The sequence below is a fragment of the Dipodomys ordii genome, unplaced genomic scaffold (genome assembly GCF_000151885.1).
Source record: "Dipodomys ordii isolate 6190 unplaced genomic scaffold, Dord_2.0 Scaffold62, whole genome shotgun sequence".
Classification (NCBI taxonomy): Eukaryota; Metazoa; Chordata; class Mammalia; order Rodentia; family Heteromyidae; genus Dipodomys; species Dipodomys ordii.
In genome coordinates, this window is record NW_012267278.1 from 7902548 (window position 1) to 7924717 (window position 22170).

The 22170-nt window shown below is 33.5% G+C and overlaps 1 protein-coding gene across 1 annotated transcript in view; it reads left to right on the top strand.

Moving 5' to 3' along the window:
* Positions 1-22170, top strand: part of Ascc3 (activating signal cointegrator 1 complex subunit 3) — a 233091-nt gene that overhangs the window by 117444 nt on the left and 93477 nt on the right. Inside the window, exons 18-29 of the mRNA XM_013022420.1 lie at positions 805-969; positions 2705-2791; positions 3555-3731; positions 6990-7215; positions 10792-10946; positions 13660-13758; positions 14893-15061; positions 16108-16328; positions 17871-17956; positions 19971-20137; positions 21133-21278; positions 21398-21518. Of these exons, the coding sequence (XP_012877874.1) occupies positions 805-969; positions 2705-2791; positions 3555-3731; positions 6990-7215; positions 10792-10946; positions 13660-13758; positions 14893-15061; positions 16108-16328; positions 17871-17956; positions 19971-20137; positions 21133-21278; positions 21398-21518 (1819 nt within the window). The remainder of the gene's footprint in view (positions 1-804; positions 970-2704; positions 2792-3554; positions 3732-6989; positions 7216-10791; positions 10947-13659; positions 13759-14892; positions 15062-16107; positions 16329-17870; positions 17957-19970; positions 20138-21132; positions 21279-21397; positions 21519-22170) is intronic.

A 22170-nucleotide genomic window follows, 5' to 3' on the forward strand; every position in this document is an offset into this window, starting at 1 on the left:
AAATGTTCATGCTATTCAACAAAAATGAACACACAAATTACCAGCTCCTCTGGGACACAGCAAATGTAGTACTCAGAGGCAAGTTTATAGCTCTGAGCTCCTACATGAACAAATTGGAGAGATCTGAAACTAACAATTTAATGACACATCTAACCCTCCTTGAAAAAGAGCAGCAAGATAAACCCCAATCCAGTAGACGGAAAGAAATAATCAAAATTAAATCAGAATTAAATGAATCAGATGCTCTTTAATGAAATGTTTTTCTAATTATTTCTTTTAAAAGGGGTGACATTACAATGAGACCAAAGGAGGATATTCTTAGGAGAGGATCACAAGGGCTTAATAGCTATGTGTATCAAAATGATACTTATCAAAATGAACTCCTAAGATATGGAAACTAGAGGGGGGGTTTTGTTGTACTGTTTGCAGTTATTTTTGTTTGTTTTTCTTTGGCTTATTCCCTTTTGTCCCTGTTGTTAATCTCTGTACTCTTTATCTTGTATATAAGTTTATCTGATTTGGGAAAGGGGAAACACTGAAATGGAAATGGTGGGACAAAGGGTAAATCAATTCAGCAATGATACTCACTAGACACTGTGTCGGAATGAGCTATACAATTTGGAGAGAAAGGAGGCCAGAAAGGGAAAAATTGGGAGAAAATGAGGGAGGAGGTGACACTGTTCAAAAATAAAAAGCTAAGAAATGGTCGAAAACTTGTAAGAAATAAAATACAATCTTTATAAATAGGTACATTTGCATATGATGACTCTAAAGAATTCAAATGTTTGTATTTCTTTCCTATAGATTGACCCAACATTAAGAAAGCATCGAGAACAGTTAGTCATTGAAGTTGGACGAAAACTTGATAAGGCTCAGATGATTCGCTTTGAAGAACGAACTGGATATTTTTCCTCAACTGATTTGGGCAGAACTGCCAGCCACTTTTATATCAAATACAACACTATTGAGGTATTATGCTGATCAAATATAACATGTTTCTTCTTAGATGCCAATATTTCTAACTTCAAAATATGTTAATAATGCAAAATAGCAAAAGGAAGTGATATAATGAATTCAAACTATATAAATTCAGCAGTATATGCTCTATGACAAGAGGAAAATATGACTGTACCTAGTAAGAGCCCTCTATCATTTTGAATGACTATATCCCAAGACTTAGAAACTCCCACACCTGAAACCATTGAAGCATATTGGTAAGTCTCAAGGAATGAATGCCTCATTGATTTTAAGTAGCAGGTGATTGCATAATGACATTCTTGAATAAAGAGTCAAACAATTTCATGTTATTAAGAAACACTGAAGATGAGTTGAAGACAGTATAAAAATACAAGGATCAACCAAGTTTTGAATAAGAAATTTTGAAGGATAATTTTGGTCACACAATTGCAGCTTGAACTTTTGCTTTTTGTTATTCTTTTACTTTTCCTGTGTTTAAATGATCTTTCTGTCTGTCTCCCAAGTGCTGGAATTACAGGCATGTGCCACCCTATCCAGCTTAGTAGTTGATTTTAAAATGTTATTTGTGGTCTGGGATGTAAAGTCAAATGACAGAACATTGTCTAGCAAGTATGAATCCCTGAGTTAAAATCTTAGTACCGACTTACACACAAAAGTCACCCTGTGTATGATGAGGTGCCATATATGTTTACATACATGTCACTACACAAGAAACCAATATGTGATAATCTATGAGAAGACTCAGTTTTCAAGAAAGAGATCTTAGTTAAGGTGAACTTTCTTTATTCTATTTGTAGTCATCATATTTTTAACATTTTTGATATTTTCATTTTTACTTTAGTACTTAACAATTGTATTTAAAATGACAAAATACAAATCATTTCTATAGAACCTTCAAATGAGGTTTCTCAAAAAAATCCATATTTGATATGAAAATTACATGATATCTAAGTTTTAAGCCCACTTAATGGTTACTTATACGTAAAGTAGGTTTTAGAAAATATCTCTATGTACTTACTATTTTTCCATATTTTTTCCAACATAGATCTTATATTTATTTTCATAGCACTACTATTTTTATAAATAAAAAGAAAATTTAACATATGTTACCTTACAACTGTTATCAGGTGGTTCTCCACACAACACTTTGCATTCTATCACCTACTCAACATCTACCTTTTTTTTCCATTACATAAGTTTTCTCATTTTTCTAACTTCTTAGTGTAATGCTGCCAAACTTCATGTTAGACCTATTGTCAGGTTTTGTTGTTGTGACTTTTCTCCAGAACTCTAGTCCTGTTTTACCTTTGTCTGATTTTTATATAAGTTAATTTCATGATAGTGATTTATTAGAATCTTTGTGTTACATATTTTGTAGTTTTTTCCCCTCTGAGATTTCTGTGATATATCATCAGCTTAGAACTGGTTAATCATGCTCAAAGCAAAGACCAAAAAATTATTAGATATCTAATATCTAAATATCTATCTAAGTTTCAATTAATAGTTATCTTTTTACCTTTTTACTTCTGAAGGTTCTCTACTATGATTTAGGAGTACTTTTCAGCCTCTGATGAATGTGATGATTGATGTTTATACATCAAGGATGCTACGTTGTGTGCATAACTGTGTACATTGTCTAGGCCTGTGTTTAAGTGTATGTGATTTGTATGACATTTATAATTGTTAGACTTTAAATTTTAATCAAATATTACACTTACTTTGGTAGACTTTCAATGAACTCTTTGATGCTCACAAAACAGAGGGTGACATCTTTGCTATCGTCTCCAAAGCTGAAGAATTTGATCAAATTAAGGTAATATTATTAGAAGTTTTAATCAGAGGTGTATAATCCAGTCCATTCATTAATAGAAGCTTATAATTAAATTTTGTTACTGGTTACAAACTAAATTGCACAATACTTTTGGCATCAGCAATATTATCAATAATATCTACTATCCTAGAATATTATATATACTGTTCTATACGTGATATCATTTTTTGCATTTACCCAAAATCAAATAATTTATATGTTTTCAGTAAAGTATTGAATAATATAGTATGCTGGCTTATTTCTAATAAAATTCAAAGTTAGGTCTAAATATTTCTATACTCATAATTTAATATTATTAACAATGGAAAATTCAGTGCTTTGATACGTAGTACTTCATAGATTTAAGCTATAAATTTATTATACCATATAAATATATGACTGCAATGAATATATTTGAAGATAATAAAATTTTTCCTAATCCAGTTGGGCAGTTTTGACTCTGGGCCAATAAAAAATGAAATATCAATTGAAGGATAGTGAAGTGAGATAATTTAATTTTTCTATCATATCAGATTTTCATGGCAATTTTGATATTGGTGATAAAATAATCAAATTGTAAATATACCAGCTTCAAGATGGTTTTACTATATTTTATAACTTCTTAAGGGAAAATTCTAGCCTTTAGCTATACAAAAGGAAGTATATCATACTTAATAGAAACTTTAAAACATACATTATGGTTTTTTTAAATATGAAATTTTCAACAAATCAGATCTTATTGTTATGAAAATGTTGTCTCCTCGAGGTCAGAGAAGAGGAAATAGAGGAACTAGATGCCTTATTAAACAATTTCTGTGAACTATCAGCTCCTGGAGGAGTAGAAAATAGTTACGGGAAAATTAACATCTTACTGCAAACTTACATCAGCCGAGGGGAGATGGACAGTTTCTCACTCATATCAGATTCAGCATATGTTGCACAGGTGAGAATCTTACTCCTTTCCTACTTTATTCATTTCTCTTCAGAGACTGAGAAGTCAATTCATGAATGCATTGTTATGCAAAATGCTACCAAACTACTATTTTATCTTAGAACTAGTTCTGTTCATTTGTACTTCTCAGTCTGTACTCATAAATCAGGATTTGAGGGTGGTTTGCATTGGAACAAATTTACTTTTAATTAAGGCTTAATAACTATGTCTCTAATTAGTATGCTAGTTCTTTGTTTAAAAAAATGCAATCTTCTCTGTTGATACTTAAAAACAGAATGAAAGAAAAATATTTTCATTGAATGTAAAATTCTCTTTAAAATGCTGTAGGCGAGGCACTAATGGTGCATTTCTGTAATTCTAGTAAGTAGGATCTCAGTAGGCTGAGATCCATAGGATCACAATTTGAAACCAGACCAGGTAGAAAAGTCCTGGAGAGGTTTATTTCACCTAACATCAACTTATCTGACCGTTTCTGCTTGTCTCAGACATATACTAGTAATTGCAAATAAGGGAAACCATGGGACCTATGTTTCTTTGGGCCTGGCTTACTTCACTTAATATGATTTTTTCCCAGTCTTTCCATTTCCTAACGAATGGGGCAATGTCATTCTTTCTGATGGAGGCATAGAATTCCATTGTGTATATATACCACATTTTCTTGATTCATTCATCTACTGAGGGACATCTGGATTGGTTCCATATCTTAGCTATGGTAAATAATGCTGCAATATTAGGATTCAAATGTTTTTTTTTCTTGCGATTGTTTCGAACATATTTATAAGATAATTACTTTGTTGCTTTGTATGTCCCTCCCCCACGGTATAACTCCTGTTTTCACTCTATTTGATGTTGGTATAATTTGTGGAGGGGAAGGGAAAAAAACAAAGTGTTTAAATAGGGATACAGGTGGACCCATTGCAACAATGAGATGTACAAGAAGTTATGTTGAAAAATGAACTTTACAACTTTGGCTGGGGCCCGGGGGAGGAATGGGAAGGGATGGGAAGGGGAAACAAAGGAGGAGGCAACAATGCTTGATAAGAAATGTACTCATTACCTTGCCCATGTAATTGTAACCCCTCTGGTACGGTATTTTCACATTAAAAAGAAAAAAGAAAAGTCCTGGAGATTCTACTTCTAAAATAAGCAGTTGAGCTAGAGGCATGCCTCATATTGCTAGAATGTCAGCCTTGCCAGCTAGAGAAACAAACACAAGGCTTTGAGTTCAAACCGCAGTACTGGCACAAGAAAAGAGGTTGTGGTACAAAACATACACAATGTTTGCATTTTTATATTCAGTTTCCCCTTATGTGAACTAAATATGTTATTTTATCCCCCCATTTATTTTTCAAATTATTTTTCTTCTCTAAGCATTTTTACATATTTTTAATCTCTCAAGCATTCACTTTTATTATATGCTTGCTTATTATGGAGGGCTACCCATATTTAAAAGCAAAATAATATGAATATGTAATTACTTTGTTGACTTATATTTTCTTTTGCTCAAAGACCATAGAGGAAATATATGTTAAATAAGTGAATTTTTAAGAGCCACAAATTCTCAGCAGTGCTTTGAAATAGCTGAAAATGTAAATTATTTACAAAAATGAACTGATCTATTAGTAAACCATTTGAATGAATGTAGCAATTTAATCAATGTAACTAAGTATCCAGATGATAATTTCACAAATTATATAAAGTGAATATAGGTACAATGAAAAGATTTACATATTCTCTTTATAGGTTTATAGTCATCTTATTTGTGACTTGCTTTTTCTGTTTCTCTGATAAGTAATGTAGTACTGTTTGTTATTTTATAGTTTTTAATGATTTGTATTAACATAGTTAAACATAAAAATAAAAGCAAATTTTTACTGGGTCCTGGATTGATAGTCTGACAATATTTCTACTTGATTCAAGATTATGAAGATAATAGGAGAGACTAGCATAAGAATTGCTTTACAGTATAAAACTCACATTTTGTACATGATTGGTGCCTACGAAGTCAACCTTAGATTAAGGTTGAATCTCAAAGTATCTTTGGTTCATCTTAAATAGCTATTATGAATTTATCATCCTTGAATGCATTAGACAAATTATACCTAATTCTATTATATTTTAAGTTTGAGCCATCAGTAATTCCACAAGCACTATCAGCTCAGAAGGAAATGGTATTTCTTAAATTTTATTCTCTCAGCAGCAAACCCCTAATGATTCTGGTTACTTTTTACCCTCATACCATTAATTTTAATTTTAAAATCTTCTGTTTACATTTGAAAGCTTTACTGTTTTTCATCTTTTTGTACAATGTTAATTAAATTAAACATCCTTTATTTTCAGTATAGAATCCCTGTTCATGATTGCAAATGCAATCTTCAGTAAAACAGTCTGCAAAGTTAATCATAAAGAAAAGGAAATAACGTGAATGGAACTAGCTGTGAAACCTTAGGATACATTTATTTTAACTTTTTATATGTCTGTTGATGAATGTATCTTTAAAATCTTATAGTTAGGTTTGAAGCCATTTAGACCTGGAATTGAATACATGCTCTGACATGATAGTTGTATATCCTTGGACAAAATTTAGTCTCTCCAAACTTTAGTATTCCTATCTTTGAAACTCAACAACTTAAATATCAATCAAATGCAGTTGTGAAGATTAATGATCTGTGTAATGCTAGTATCATCACTTAGTTTATAAACAAGCCAATGAGATGATTAGCTGTATGTCAGTATTTTCTTTTTCTTCCTTCTCTCACTAATATTTGTCCCTAACTGGATTTTAGAGTTTTTTGTTAATTCTGCTGTATATGGCCTTATAAACTCAATGTTTCCATTATATATCTGTGACATCATTACCTGTCTCTTCCAGTGGTGGAGAACATCTTTTCTACCAAGTATCATTGGGAAATTTATATCATCATTTGTGAACCATACAAAATTATCAGTACAGGTTGATGGGCACAGGCAGTTGAAAAAAAGTATGAAAGTTTGTCCTGACATGTACCAAGTGATTACACAGGCCTTACTCTTCTGGCTGAAAGTTTGCATTCCTTGTTAGAAACTTCACTACCTCCTGAACACTTTATGTGCCATTTCTTTCTTTAAGACAATTAAGAAACATTGTCCCAAAATAGAAGGATGCTACTTGACTTATCCTTTTATTTGAGACTGATTTTGAGTAATAGATTTACTGACAATTAAAAACATATTGAATCTAACTACCCATATTCCCCTTTTGTTCTTCAGAATGCAGCTAGAATTGTCCGTGCTCTTTTTGAAATTGCTCTGAGGAAACGTTGGCCTACCATGACCTACAGACTCCTGAATCTTAGTAAAGTCATCGACAAGAGACTTTGGGGTTGGGCTAGTCCTTTGAGACAATTTTCAGTGTTGCCACCACACATTCTAACAAGATTAGAAGAAAAAAACCTTACTGTAGATAAGCTGAAAGATATGAGAAAAGATGAAATAGGTAAGAAGGGAACATTGATGTTTAAATGTATTTTTGCAAGTAAAATACTAACAAGAAGTAAAAGTATTGTGAATTTTTACACATCTAACACAAATATTTACCATATTTATGAAATCTGAATTCATATATATATAATGGTTTGTGTGTGTATATGTATATATATATATATATATAAATTACAAAACAAAATTTATCCCAAACAAAAATTACTCCAAATTTTATGAAGTTACCTGGTCTAGCTATCAATAATGGAGTTTGTACTTTTTTTTGCTTTAAAAAAATTATTTTATTGTAAAGATGCTGCACAGAAGGGTTACAGTTACATGAGTAAGATAATGAGTACATGGCTTTTTTAATGTACACTACTTCAGACATATACATTCTCTTACACATAATGGAAGACTGTGTATTTAACATTTTTGTGATGCCTCAAAATTTTTTGTCCTCTGATTTAATTTCTTTCTCACAATCTTGTCATTAAATGGGTATAGTTTTTTGCAGTTAGATATGACCAATAGAGTTGAATACCAGGCATTGGTTGTTCATGGAACATTACTTTGGAACATAAGAAGTGTCACAAATATTCTAGGCACTGCTGTGGATGTAGACATAAGTGGAGAAATGATTAGAATTTTTTTTGCTATTGTAATAAGAACATTTGATTTGATGTCCTTTGTGATTTATTCATTTATCTATTCATTTATGTGTTGTTACTTGGATTTGTTCTTTCAGATGTTTCCTATTTGTCTATAAACATTTATTATGTACAAACATCTTCTTAAATCTCTGAATTTTGCTCCAACTCCCACACTCCTCTTTCCCCACCTCCCCCCCTTCCCTCAGAGTTATAAAGTTTGTTTCCAATATACTATCCTGTGGGTAACATTGTTGCAATCAATGGGTCATCCTGTGTGGTTGTTTTAGCATTTTATTATTCCCTTTCACCTCCCCAGATTAGACAAATGTATATACAAGATGCAGGGTACCAAAATCAAGTACAGTGGACAAGAGGGAATATGCCATAGGGGGAAGAACATACAAAGGAAACAAAAAGAAATCACCTAGTACATTTAAAAGAATAACAATAAAGACAGACCTCTTGTGTCCATATCATTTCAGTTAGCATCATCTTATAGGGACATATGTTCATAGCTTTTCAGTTCATCTGATAAGATTATCTTATGTGTATACTAAGTATTGCAAATAAAGGAAACCATGGGACCTAAATTTCTTTGGGACTGACTTACTTCACTTAATAAGATTTTTTTCCAAGTTTTTCCATTTCCTCACAAATGGGGCGGTTCACTCTCTCTGATAGAAGCATAGAATTTCATTGTATATATATATATATATACCACATTTTCTTGATCCACTCATCTACTGAGGGGCATCTGGGTTGGTTCCATATCTTAGGTATAGTAAATAATGCTGCAGTAAACATAGTTGTCCTGGTAGCTTTTGTATGACCTTGTTTGTGATCCTTTGGGTAAATGCCCAAAAGTGGGATTGCTGGGTCATAGGAGACCTCTATGTGGATTCTTTTGAGGAGCCTCCATACTGCTTTCCAGAATGGTTGAGCAAGTTTACACTCCCACCAATAATGCAGTAGGGTTCCCTTTTTGGCCACATCCCCACCAGCATCTGTTGTTAGTAGATTTCTTGATTCTAGCCATTCTAACTGGAGGGAGGTGGAATCTCAATGTTTAAGTCTTTAGCCCACTTATCAATGGAGCAGTTGTTTCTTTGAGAATTTGTTTTTGGAGGATTTAATTTTTTGAGTTCCAAATATATTTTAGATACGAGATCCTTGTCCATTGTATAGCTAATGAAGATCTTCTCCCAGTCCATGGGCTTTCTATTGATTTTACTAGCCATGTCCTTTGCTATGCAGCAGCTCTGCAGTTTCATGCAATCCCTTTGTACAACTTTTCTTTGATTTGTTGTGTTTCTGGGTCTTTATTAAGAAATTTTTGGCCTGTGCCAAGGAGCCCTAGAGTTTCTCCTATTCCTTCCTGTAATATTTTCAGGGTGTCTGCTTCTACTTTGAGGTCTTTGATCCATTTGAAGTTCTGGTGCAGGGTGATATATAAGGATCTAGCTTTAGTTTTCTACAGGTATTTAACCAATTTTGCCAGCACCATTTACTAAAGAAGCTGTCTTTCTATGTGATATGTATATACAATGGAATTCTATGCCTCCATCAGAAAGAATGACACTGCACTAAATTTTGAAGTTACCTGGTCTAACCAGCAATAATGTACTTGGTATTTTTGACTCTTTAATATTTTATACATAGAGTCTTAGCCATAAATTGTAAGAATCATTCAATGATGTTCATTCTCAATTTAAATTCAGTATCTGAGTTCAAAATCATTTGCGACATCTATCAGCATCAGTGTAGTAAGAAAATATAAACATTAAACTTTACATTTGTTGAAGTTTCTAAATGAACTAAGTATGCACGTACATATATTTAAACTCAGTATTAATGTGTACTTAATATTTGGTATATGACTTTTTTATGTTAATATTGAAAAGTTATTCCTCCATATATTTCTATGAAAACTAACATTTTTGAGACTAAAATATAATTAGGCAATATTTCAATTCAGAATAGAATACATATACAGATAAAGGAGTTCAAAAGGCAGGCTAATGAAGAGAGAAGATTACTGATAGAAAGAATTCCAACAACAGTTAAGAAGAGTTGAACTAGTTATTACACTTGAAAAGGAAGAAATATTTCTTCTAAGATAGATTAGAATAGGGAAATATTAATGAAAAGTTCAAATTATTGATGAGGGAAGTTGAGAACACATATATTGGGGATAATGTCATATTTTGCAAGGTCCACTACTTTCAATATGATTAAGAATAAAAATTTGGGTTTATTAACTAATTATTTTTTACTCCTGTTTCATAAGGTCAAGACATACAGAAAATCCTATTGCTGTAAGATATGGTCTATTTCCAATTAGTTGCTTAGTCTCATTTGTTTCTAGTCACATTTGTTTTGTGATGAACTCCCTCTTTGGGATATACATACATACATATATATATATATATATACATATATATATATATATCCCTCTTTGGGATATACATATATATATATATATATATATCCCTCTTTGGGATATACATACATACATATATATATATATATACATACACATCTTTGTTTCAGAATCTATGAAAATTTTACATATTTTATGGTAGATTGAAAATTGTTTTACCTTCATAATTTCTGGTTATGATTTCTATAGTGTCCTAACTAACTTGGAAATAAATGGATCTTTTCACAATAAACACTATCAAGTCTCAGTAATTTTAAGAGCCCTATTAATAGCTAAAGAAATCTTGATACTGATTTTAAACTATGAATCTCTAATTCAGGTTAACTATTACAAAATAGTCAAACATACCAGGTCAAGAATGTCAGCTATTCTACATAGCAAATCATAAAACAAGCAATAAACTCTCCTTCTCTGATATCCCATTTAAAAATCAGATTATATTGCTTTTTTTTTCCTGTTTCTGGGCACATTTTTTCCTATTTGATATTTTTCCTTTCAGGTCACATTTTACATCATGTTAATATTGGACTGAAAGTCAAGCAGTGTGTTCATCAGATTCCTTCTGTTACAATGGAAGCATCCATTCAGCCCATCACACGGACTGTTCTCCGAGTGACACTCAGTGTCAGCCCTGATTTTACTTGGAATGATCAGGTAAAAGTGGAAAGTAACTGTATGAACACATTATCTCAAGTTTTATTATACTGGCCAGGCATCGGTGGCTCACCCTTATAATCATAGTTACTTAGGTGGCTGAAATTTGAGGATCACGGTTCAAAGCCAGCCTAGGCAGGAAAGTCTGTGAGACACTTGTCTCTAATAAACCCCCAGAAACCCAGAAATGGCACTGTAGCTCAAGTGGTAGAGCGCTTGTCTTGAGCTGAAGAGCTGAGGGACAGTGCCCAGTCCCAGAGTTCAAGCCCCACGACCATCAAAAAAAAAGAATCGTTACACCTTCTTACATCTGTCCCTAAGGCATTTAGAAAATCCTGTAAGATTAACATTATCTAGATTATCTAGGAAATTTAAAAGTACCACACTGAGCAAGACACCAGTGGCTCATGCCTGTAATCCTAGCTACTCAGAAGGCTGAGATGTGAGTATCTTAGTTCCAAGCCAACCCAGGAAAGAGAATCCATGAGACTCTTTCCTTCAATTAATGACCAAAAAGCTAAAGAGGAGCTGTGGCTCAAGTGGTAGAATGCTATGGTTGAGGCTCTGAATTCAAGCCCCAGGGTCAGCACAAGAAAAAAACAGTACAACACTGAGAAACATTTTAGTGGATTATACTATGTAAGGACTTTGCACATTAGTTCTATGTTCTTTTATTCTGTCATTCATCATCATTTTTTCTGTCTCTCCTTAGTGTAATTTAGCTTAACAAAAATTAAAGAGTCTCTATGTTAAAAGAGCCATTTTCTTTTTCCTCCTGAGACTTCTTTCATGGTCTCTAAAGACTAATTGACTGCTAATACGTAGCTTGATTACAGTATTCTGTTATTTTCTTTACCTCTCTAAACACTTACCACTTAGTTCTTCTTAAAAATGTCCTTCTTTTTTCCCATAACATAGCTACTTCTATTTTTATGGCTCTTTCTTCATTTCTTCCATCAGTTATCTATATGTAATCATATTATACTAAAACATATAGTGTACACACACACACACACACACACATGAAGATTTATATGTAATGAAAATCACTGGATCCTTTAGTCAACATTGTTTAATATCTGTCTTTTAAAAAAATTATTGTAAAGGTGATGAATGGGGAGGTTACAGTTACATAAGAAAGGTAATGAGTATATTTCTTTTTAAACACTGTTACCTTCATTTTCTCCTGCTTACCACTCCCCACTCCCCTTCCCCTCAAGTTATAAAGTTCATTTCCAACATAGTTTCTAATGAGTATCATTGTTGCATTAGTTCATTCTTTGTCCTAATAAGTGTGGTATTAGAAATTGTAGATTGAAAGGCAGGTAAGTCCTTGTTTTCAGGAAGCCAATGGAAGAAGAGAAGTAAATCAGTTATGGTGACATAGCAATGCTTACTTGACATAGTTATTATAAGATTCTAATTAAATGTAGATGAATGAACCTTATTCAGCATTGTGGGCTAAAATTATACAACCATGGTTCTAATCCAATTCTTAATTGGCCTTTATGTGTCAAAATTTTCCTAAAATTCTCTCATTTCTAAACATGTACAGCAAGGATTATTTTTCTCAGTTTCTATGGTGAGATGACAGGTAAATTATATTCAATATTTCTGTACATTTTAATTTTCAGCTAAATATAAAATCATAGCCCTAAGTGCATATCTCAAATGTTATAGTTAATGGCTTTTTAGAATAAATAGAAGTTTCATGTTTTTTCTGTTTTAATATCCATAGCCAATCTCCAATTTAGTTAAATCAGAAAAGAGAGAAATTAAGTGTTTTTATAGCTATCAGATAGAATGTGGCTGACTTTAAGAATGGAAAGCTTAACTTGCCTTAACTTGCTATAAGCAAGATTATGTAGTTGAACAATAATAAGATCCAAAAGGAGAATAAGGTATATGGACAATGCAGTCTTCTGATTAATAATAGTATTCAGGACCTGTCCTCTTTGCTGTGCTGACACAGTTGGGTATTTCCCAAATGTTTTCTTGTTTCCTTTTTCACTGAGCAAGTAGAATGCATCCTACTTCCTCAGCTCAGTGTTAGGCCTGTTTATCAGTCTTATTGGGCCAATATTTGTCTTAGGCTTCTTCTTTATTACAGCTTTTGTTGGGAAAATGCCATAGCATATGGGGTTTAAGATTATCCCATGGGATGTGGTCACCTTCTTAATTAGGGAGAAATGACTAATAAACAAAATGGGGCCTTATAAGGAAAAAAAGAGTTTGGAATGGATAACCAAAATATAGTGTTTAAATCCAGTGGAATGTTACTTGGTAATAAAAGGAATAAAGTTCTGATACATACTGAAACATAGAGATGCACTATGAAAATATAGTAAGTTAATTTTTAAATAAGCCAGTCATGAAAGACTATATGTTATATGATTCATTTTATATGATATGTCCAAAAAAGGTAAATGTATTGTGTATAGATAGGTAGTGCCAACAAGTTTTCTTTTAGAGGTGATGAAGATGTTCTAAAATTAGATTATATTTTTATAACATGGAACAACTATATTATATACCATAGCTTTCTAAATGTGTTGTGTTTTTATAGTGATAAGTGTTATTTAAACCTTAAGTAAACTTTGTATTATAAATTATATAGCAAAAAACTTGTTGAAAATTAAACACCAAGTATATAAACAGTGCTATCTTTGGAGTTTATGATAGTCACAGTACTATGATACAGTATTTCTTCTAGGTCCACGGAACAGTAGGAGAACCCTGGTGGATTTGGGTAGAAGATCCTACAAATGATCATATTTACCATTCAGAGTATTTTCTAGCTCTTAAAAAACAGGTAAGGGCTGGGTATGTGGCTTAGTGGTAGAGTGCTTGCCTAGCATGCATGAAGCCCTGGGTTCGATTCCTCAATACCACATAAACAGAAAAGGCCAAGCTCAGCACCAGTGGCTCACACCTGTAATCCTAGCTACTCAAGAGGCTGAGATCTGAGGATAGCAGTTCAAAGCCAGCCTGGGCAGGAAAGTCTGTGAGACTCTTATCTGTGATAAACCATCAGAAAGCTGGAAGTGGAGTTGTTGCTCAAATGGTAGAGCACTAGCCTTGAGCTGAAGAGCTGAGGGACAGTGCCTAGGCCCAGAGTTCAAGCTTTGTGACCAACCAAAAAAAAAAAAAAAAACAGAAAAGGCCAGAAGTGGCACTGTGGCTCAAGTGGTAGAGTACTAGCCTTGAGCACAGAGCCTAGGCCTAAATTCAAGCCTTAGGACCAGGAGAAAAAAAAACAACAACAGAAAAAAAACAGGTAAGTGTGGATTGTGAATATATTATTTTGTGTAATAAATAAGTATAACAATTTGTATTTTTTACTTTATTGTTCCATTTTATCAAAGTAACATTAGGTGTTATTTATTTTTTTGTTTCTGTTTGGCTTTAAAGTTTTAAAGCTTTAAACTCAGTGATTAAATGTTATAGTATTGATAGTATGTGATCAGCATTTGAGACATTAAATTAAGGTCTTTATCATGGTTTAAGGAATGGCTTACAGAGACATAGAGTATGTAAAATAGGTGGGATAAATAATAGTAAGCATAACATGCATATAGCACTAAGGAGTACTGAATCTCATAAAATGAATAGTAATATGATAATTAGAATTGCAAACAATATGAAGAAATTTAATGAATGATATTTAGCAAATGTTAGTAATGAATCAAACTGGTACCCTGCTGAGATTATATATATATATATTACAAATATGTATTATGTATTATAAATAATATACATTTTGCCCTCAGAAAGGAGCTACTCACAAGTCTCTAAAGTACAGTGCTAAATATCTCGGCTACATAGAAATGCAAAATGTGTCTTTATTTTGGTAGATCTTGTACAAGTTCTACCATCTTATCAATAGACTTCTAAGACCTTTATAATAGTAGAATACCATACTTACTTTAGACTTTTCTCCCATTAGGTGATTAATAAGGAAGCTCAACTACTGGTATTTACAATTCCTATTTTTGAGCCTTTGCCTTCCCAATACTATATCCGAGCAGTGTCTGATAGATGGTTAGGAGCTGAGGCTGTCTGCATTATCAACTTTCAACATCTGATTCTACCAGAGAGACATCCTCCCCATACAGGTAATATATTGAATGCTAATTTGAATTAATGATTTATCTTGAATTTTTCTCTTAATTCATATTGACAAGTATTTATACTTTCTTTTTCTTTTTCTTTCTTTTTTTTTTTTTTTGTCAGTTGTTGGGCTTGAATTCTAGGCCTGAACACTGTCCCTCAGCTCTTTAGCTCAAGGCTAGTGCTCTATCATTTGAGCCACACCACCACTTCCTGCTTTTACTGCTTATGTGATAATCACATAAGCAGTATGAGGAATCAAACCCAGGGCCTCATGCATGCAAGGCAAGCACTCTACCACTAAGCCATCTTCCTAGCCCCAGATTTATATTTTAAAGTTATTACATTATAAATCAAAATCTAGCTGATGACTTAACTGTATAGTTTGGCTCAAAGTATACATAAATATAGTATTGAATTCAAGTCAGCCAAAAGTCTTTCACTGAAATACAGCATCTTGATTTAACATCAAGAGTAAATTATGCATTTTACATTGTACAAGGTTCAAATTTTTGTCTTATTAAAGATGTATCTATGTTTTGTTTAGCATTGCCAGCCTAAACTTGCAATGCCTTTTTCTCCTCAATTTTTGATACTACAGAAAATTGAAACCATTGTACTCTGGCATGGAAACCATGTAGTTTCACAGTCAGCTACCTAGTAATGGAGTAGATCTGTGGACAGGGATAACCTTTTTTTATGATAATAGGGACCTTTAGGTAAATGCTTCGTCATTGCCCTTAGCTCTTTTTGGCTTTTGTTTATTTTTCCAACAATGTCTCCTTTTTTACTTTGGGCTGGCCTTAGACCACAGATCTTCCTACCTTTACCTTCCACAAGTCTGGGTTGCAGATTTGTGCCACCACATCCAGCTTATTTTTGTATGTCAGGTGATAAATATGACAAAAGATAAAAAGATGTGTCATTGGTATAGAATAACTTAATGTTAATCGTTTTCCCCTAAAAACTAAGGATTGTTACAATTTTTTAAATAGCGTTCAGTATACTTTTTTTCAATTATTTTATAACAGTGCCTATTGGATCTTTTCAGAATTACTGGATCTTCAGCCTTTGCCAATCACAGCTTTAGGATGCAAAGCATATGAGGCCCTGTATAACTTCAGCCACTTTAACCCTGTGCAGACACAGATATTTCATACGCTGTATCACACAGACTGTAATGTCCTACTTGGAGCACCCACTGGATCAGGAAAGACTGTTGCAGCTGAACTTGCCATTTTCAGAGTCTTCAACAATTATCCCACCTCAAAGGTATGTAGAAAATATTGTATGCTTACATTCTATTCTAAAAGGCCATTTATAACCTCTTTACTAGCCTCTTCTAAACATAATGAATGACTGTTGTTTTCCAGTGAGAGATGTTATTCTCTGAGTCAGGTTTTCAGAGGCCAGATCAGGATTAGCATACTTTCATGCAAAAATGTTACCTCAAACTCTTGAGTCTTTTATTTTCTAATGTATATAGTTGTGCTGTGTTCATACATCCTTTCCTTGTATCTACAGTTTATAGGTAATTTCTTATGAGATACTTAATTCATAGAGGTATTTATAATACATAAAGTTATATAATTATAATCAAATTCTTTGGATATGGTAGAAATCCTGATACATTTTTTAAAGTTTAATTATACTTAGGGAATAGAGAAATAACTTATTCTATGTTTCTCCAAATGCCTATAGTGTTCTTGATAATTAATGTGTAATAACATTGAACCTGCCAGATACTCTACCTCTGAGCCTCCAGAGTAGCAAGAACCACAGAGTGAGCCACTAAGATCAGATTCTATTCTCATTTGTTTATCCATTCATCCCTCTTGGGATGCTCCAGTTGTTGTTTGGCTGTTCTTAATCATGGTTTAATGATCATGAGAGTGCACATGTTTGTTGAGTAGCTGTCCTTACCTCTTGGATATATAGGCAACAGTGCAATTGCCATGTCATTTTTTTGTATGTTAAGACTCTTTCCTTTTAAAAAAAATTTTTTTTCATATCTGTTTTTTGTGAAAATACTGTACAGAGGAGTTACAATACATGGGCAAGATAATGAGTACATTTCTTATCAAGCATTGTTGCCTCCTTTGTTTCCCCTTCCTATCCCTTCCCATCTCCCCCCACCCTTAAAATTTTTATTGTAAAGGTGATATACAGAAGAGTTTCAGCTGCATCATACGATAGTCTTTGTTTAAGTTTTTTTTTGTTGTGGTACTGGGAATTGAATTTAGGGCCTAGATATTGTCCCTTAGCTTTTTTGCCCAAAGCTGGTGCTCTACCACTTCATCCTCAGCTCTGCTTCTGATTTTTATGCAGAACCTGCTGAATCATCTCCCCTCCCCTTACCCCTGAACAAATGTACCAGCAGTCTTGGGAGAGAGCCTAAGACCAACACTACATCTGAGGCTGATGCCCTTGATGAACACAGATACTATTGAAACTTTGAAACTCCTTTGTCAAAATAACATTGCTCACCCACCCGCCTCCATCTTCCCCCACTTCCATCTGCCTCTTCCTCCAACCCTCAACTTTACTCTTTCTGCCTAATATTTAAAGAGCCTTAGTTTTAAGGGTGGTGGGGGGAAGAGGGGCGGAAGTAGGGGAGCGGGAGCGGGGGATGCCATTTCCTTGTCAGCCACAATGAAGGTGATTTGGTCGTCTTTACCAAGCTTCACTTCCAAAAAAAGCCTGTTGATCTGTTAAGTTCACTTTCTGCCCTTTCTTTATCCTGATACCCTCATGACTCAGTTTCTTTATAGTCACTAATTTTATACAAGTTTTTATCTATTTTCTCTTTTTCAGGCAGTGTACATTGCTCCCTTAAAAGCCCTTGTACGTGAAAGAATGGATGACTGGAAAATTAGAATAGAGGAGAAACTTGGTAAAAAGTAAGTTCTTTCTTTTATTTAACAGATATTGTTTTATTTTCTCTCATATATGGAAGCTAGACTTAAAGACATAAAAGCACAAAGTATGGGACTATTTGAGGAGGACCAGCATAACAATGGAGGGACACAACAAAAGTATATAGTATACAAGTATGAAAATGCCATAATGAAACATTATACATTATTTTGTACCATTACTAAAAAAAAATTATGTTTTATAAAGTATAAAAGGGCTACCTAATAGAGTGGCATTTAAATGTGCTTTGAATGAATTTCCATACCCTTTTACTTAAAAGTTTGCAACCACCATTAAAATTTTATCCACGTATATAGTGTTTAAGATTGAAAATGAAATTCCTTAATATGGACTTTGTGTGTGTGTGCTCATCCTTGGGCTTGAACTCAGGGCCTGGGCTCTGTCCCGGAACTTTTGCTCAAGGGTAGTACTCTACCACTTGAGCTACAGCTCCACTTCCAGCTTTTTTGGTGGTTAATTGGAGATTAAAGTCTCAGGACTTTTCTTCTCAGTCTTGCTTCAAACCATAATCCTCAGATCTGAGCCACCTGAGTAGCTAGGATTACAAGTATGCACCACCAGTCCCCACCTTCCCCCCCAAATCTCTGTTTGTCTTGCACATTATTCAAATTAACTTCCGGAAATCATTAAAAGGGCATTTTGCATGTAAATTACTTGTAAAAAAATAGTTCTCAAAAAGCATAATGGTTTTTAAATTAATATTTTAATATATCACAAAGCTGTTCATGTAATGGTTGCAGATAACCTGCATCACTAAGTAAATTATGGAATACTTATGCAATGCAAGATTCTATATAACGGTAAACGAAGGAACTCTTTACTGATAGACAATCTCTAAAGATGATGCCAAAATTTTATTTCGTTGTATGTCCTATCTCATCTTTTAAAGCTGATAAAGTATATGAATGTATGGATGCCTTAGAATGAGGACTGTATGACTACAGGATTAGAATAATATGGAGATGTTTCACTTTTTATTCTTTGAATATTTAGTATATTTATGTTAAGAATAAAAATAAGTTTTGGGAACATTATACTTAGAAGAACAATCCTGACTTTTTGCTTTTCTGATGTTCCCAAAAGAAGTATTTATTTAATAGTAGCTTAAAATTTAGTGGCTTTTCCTATATTAACTAACTTTAAAGATATCACTGAGTTTTCCTTTGTCATCTTTCTCACTGTAAGACTGAGACTTTGGGAGGGGAGGGGGGAGGCTGGGAAGGGATGTGAAGGGTAAACAAAGGAGGAGGCTGCAATGCTTGGTAAGAAATGTACGCATTATCCTGCCCATGTAATTGTAACCCCTCTGTACAGTATGTTCACAAATAAAATAAATAAATAAAAAAAGACTGAGACTTTCTCAGAAAGAGGTGGCACGTATGTAGTTGCTATCTTATGTCCCAGTATATTTAAGACTGCCTGTACTTTCTGTGGAAATAAGTTAACACTTCGGTAAAAAGACATTTATTCAAAAGAAGATGCTTATTAATATATAGAAGAGATAGGTATTCTGCTTCATAAAGTCACTTGAGGCAGAGATTTGGTGAACATAATAAACACAATGTTTGGGCTGGGAAGGTGGCTCAGTGGTAGAGAGCTAGAGAGCTTGCCTTGCATGCCTGAGGCCCTGGGTTTGATTCCTCAGCACCACATAAGCAAAAAGAAAAGAGCCGAAAGTGGCGCTGTGGCCCAAGTGGTAGAGTGCTAGCCTTGAGCTGAAGAGCTGAGGGACAGCGCCCAGGCCCAGAGTTCAGGCCCCACGACCTGACCCAAAAAATAAATAAATAAATAAACACAATGTTTGACAGTCTTGCATATCTGTCTATATAAAAATTAAATGTATAGCTATCAGAATAATATACTCTGAAAAGAAAAAGGTGGGAACATATGTTTAATCATTCTAAAATTTTACTTCAAAAAAGGTATTTTTTCCTTTTCAGTATTATATTTGACGTGATCACTTTTTTTTCCCTCTAGAGTTATTGAGCTAACAGGAGATGTAACTCCTGATATGAAATCCATTGCCAAGGCTGACCTGATTGTCACTACGCCTGAGAAGTGGGATGGAGTCAGTAGAAGCTGGCAAAACAGGAGTTATGTTAAGCAAGTCACTATTCTCATCATAGATGAGATCCATTTGCTTGGTGGGTACTAGTGTATTGAAGTTGATTTATGAACCTGAACTTTATTTTACTATAGCAATTTTTAATTGGTATATAATTGTATGTATTGATGTGAACAAGATAATATTTTGATATGTATGCAGTGTAAAATAATTGTATAATACTAGGACATCACCTCACATAATTTTTATGATAATACATTAGAAACTTGTTCCTTAGCAATTTAAAATACATATTTTTATTAACTGTGGTGACCCTGTTACATGGTATATTTTATAGACTATTCCTCCTATCTGACTGACACAATACTTTTTAGCAAACATCTCCATTTTCCTTTCCAGTTTCACTCAGGTATCCATTCTATATGAGTTTGGACTTTTTTTCTATTCTGCACATAAATGAGATTAGGAAGTATTTGCCTATCTCTCCATGCCTGCCTTATTTCTTTTAACATAATGTTCCCCAGGACCATCCAGTACCTATGGGTACTGGGACTTGAACTAAGTACCTTGAACTCATGCTTGGCTTTTTCACTCATGGCTGGTACTCTGTCACTTGAGCTATTCCTCTACTTTTGGCTTTTTGCTGGTTACTTAAAAATAAGAATCTCACAGACTTGTCTGCCTGGGCTGCTAACATTATTATTGGATGTCAGCCTTCTGAGTAGCTAGGATTATAAACTTGAGCCAGCATGCTCTTGGTGCATTCTCTTTTTCCTTAATTTCTTAATAATATTTCACTGTGCTACGGCACAGTGTTTATTCCTGTTTATTCCTTCATCTGTTAATGGACATTTACGTTATTTCTGTTTCTTAGCTTTTATGAATAATATTGCAGTGGACATTATATATATATATATATACATAAATATATATTATTTTCAGCATGTTATAAGAGGGATTGCTTGAACATATGTTAGTCCTAATTGTTCTTTGTTTTGAAAAAACTGCTAACGCTATACTCCAACAGCCAGCATGGATTTGTTAAATCGTTGATATTTCTTGTACGATTTTTAGGGGAAGAAAGAGGTCCTGTTCTGGAAGTCATTGTATCTCGAACAAATTTCATCTCATCACACACAGAAAAGCCTGTTAGAATAGTTGGGCTGTCTACTGCATTAGCTAATGCCAGAGACCTTGCTGACTGGCTCAATATTAAGCAGGTATGTGGAAGACTGGTAGATACATTAGTCATTTAGCAACAACTTTTATATTTAAATCTATGTTTTGATGCCTCTTTAAATACAAACATTGAAAATAACTTCTCACATATTTTCTGTAGATGGGCTTGTTCAACTTCCGACCATCAGTACGCCCTGTTCCTCTAGAAGTGCACATTCAAGGTTTCCCAGGTCAACATTACTGTCCTCGCATGGCTAGTATGAACAAGCCTGCATTTCAGGGTAAGCTTTAGATTTGTGAATTGAAACAGTAACTGTTCTGGATGGTAGCCATCAAATAGTGGTTTAGCTTTAGAAGTCCCCCAACTTATACAAATAATCTAAAGCTATTTACTTTACAATTGTGAAGGAATATAAATATGTATTGACACTTGAGATATTTCACAAATAGAAATGTCTTTGCCATAGGATAAAAGTATGTGTGTTTAGAAACTAACTAAGTCTTTGTTAAATCCAGAGTCTTGAGAGCGCTGTACATTCCCAGCCTCTAAAAAAATTCTTACTTTATCATTTAAGGTGTATTCTTATGCTAGTTAGGAGCTTTTTTATTTTTTATTTTCTAAAAAATTAGGCAAAGAGAAAAGAGTTAAAAATAGCACTTATTTTATTGAAACTTGTTTTATTTAGACTGCATAAGGAATATTTATGGTATCAATTAAAAATAACCTGCAAAATAAATTATCTGATGTGAACTGCTGTTGACTGTGAGGTGACAGTTGTGAGGTGACTTTTTAGCTGCTGTAATTAGCCTTATGACAGAAGCAAAGTATTGATTGTGAGCTAGAGACCAATCTTGGTAGTTTAGATTATTTACACCTCCACAGAAGCATTGTACAAAATCACTAATGATCAATAAATCTGCCATGAGCTGTTC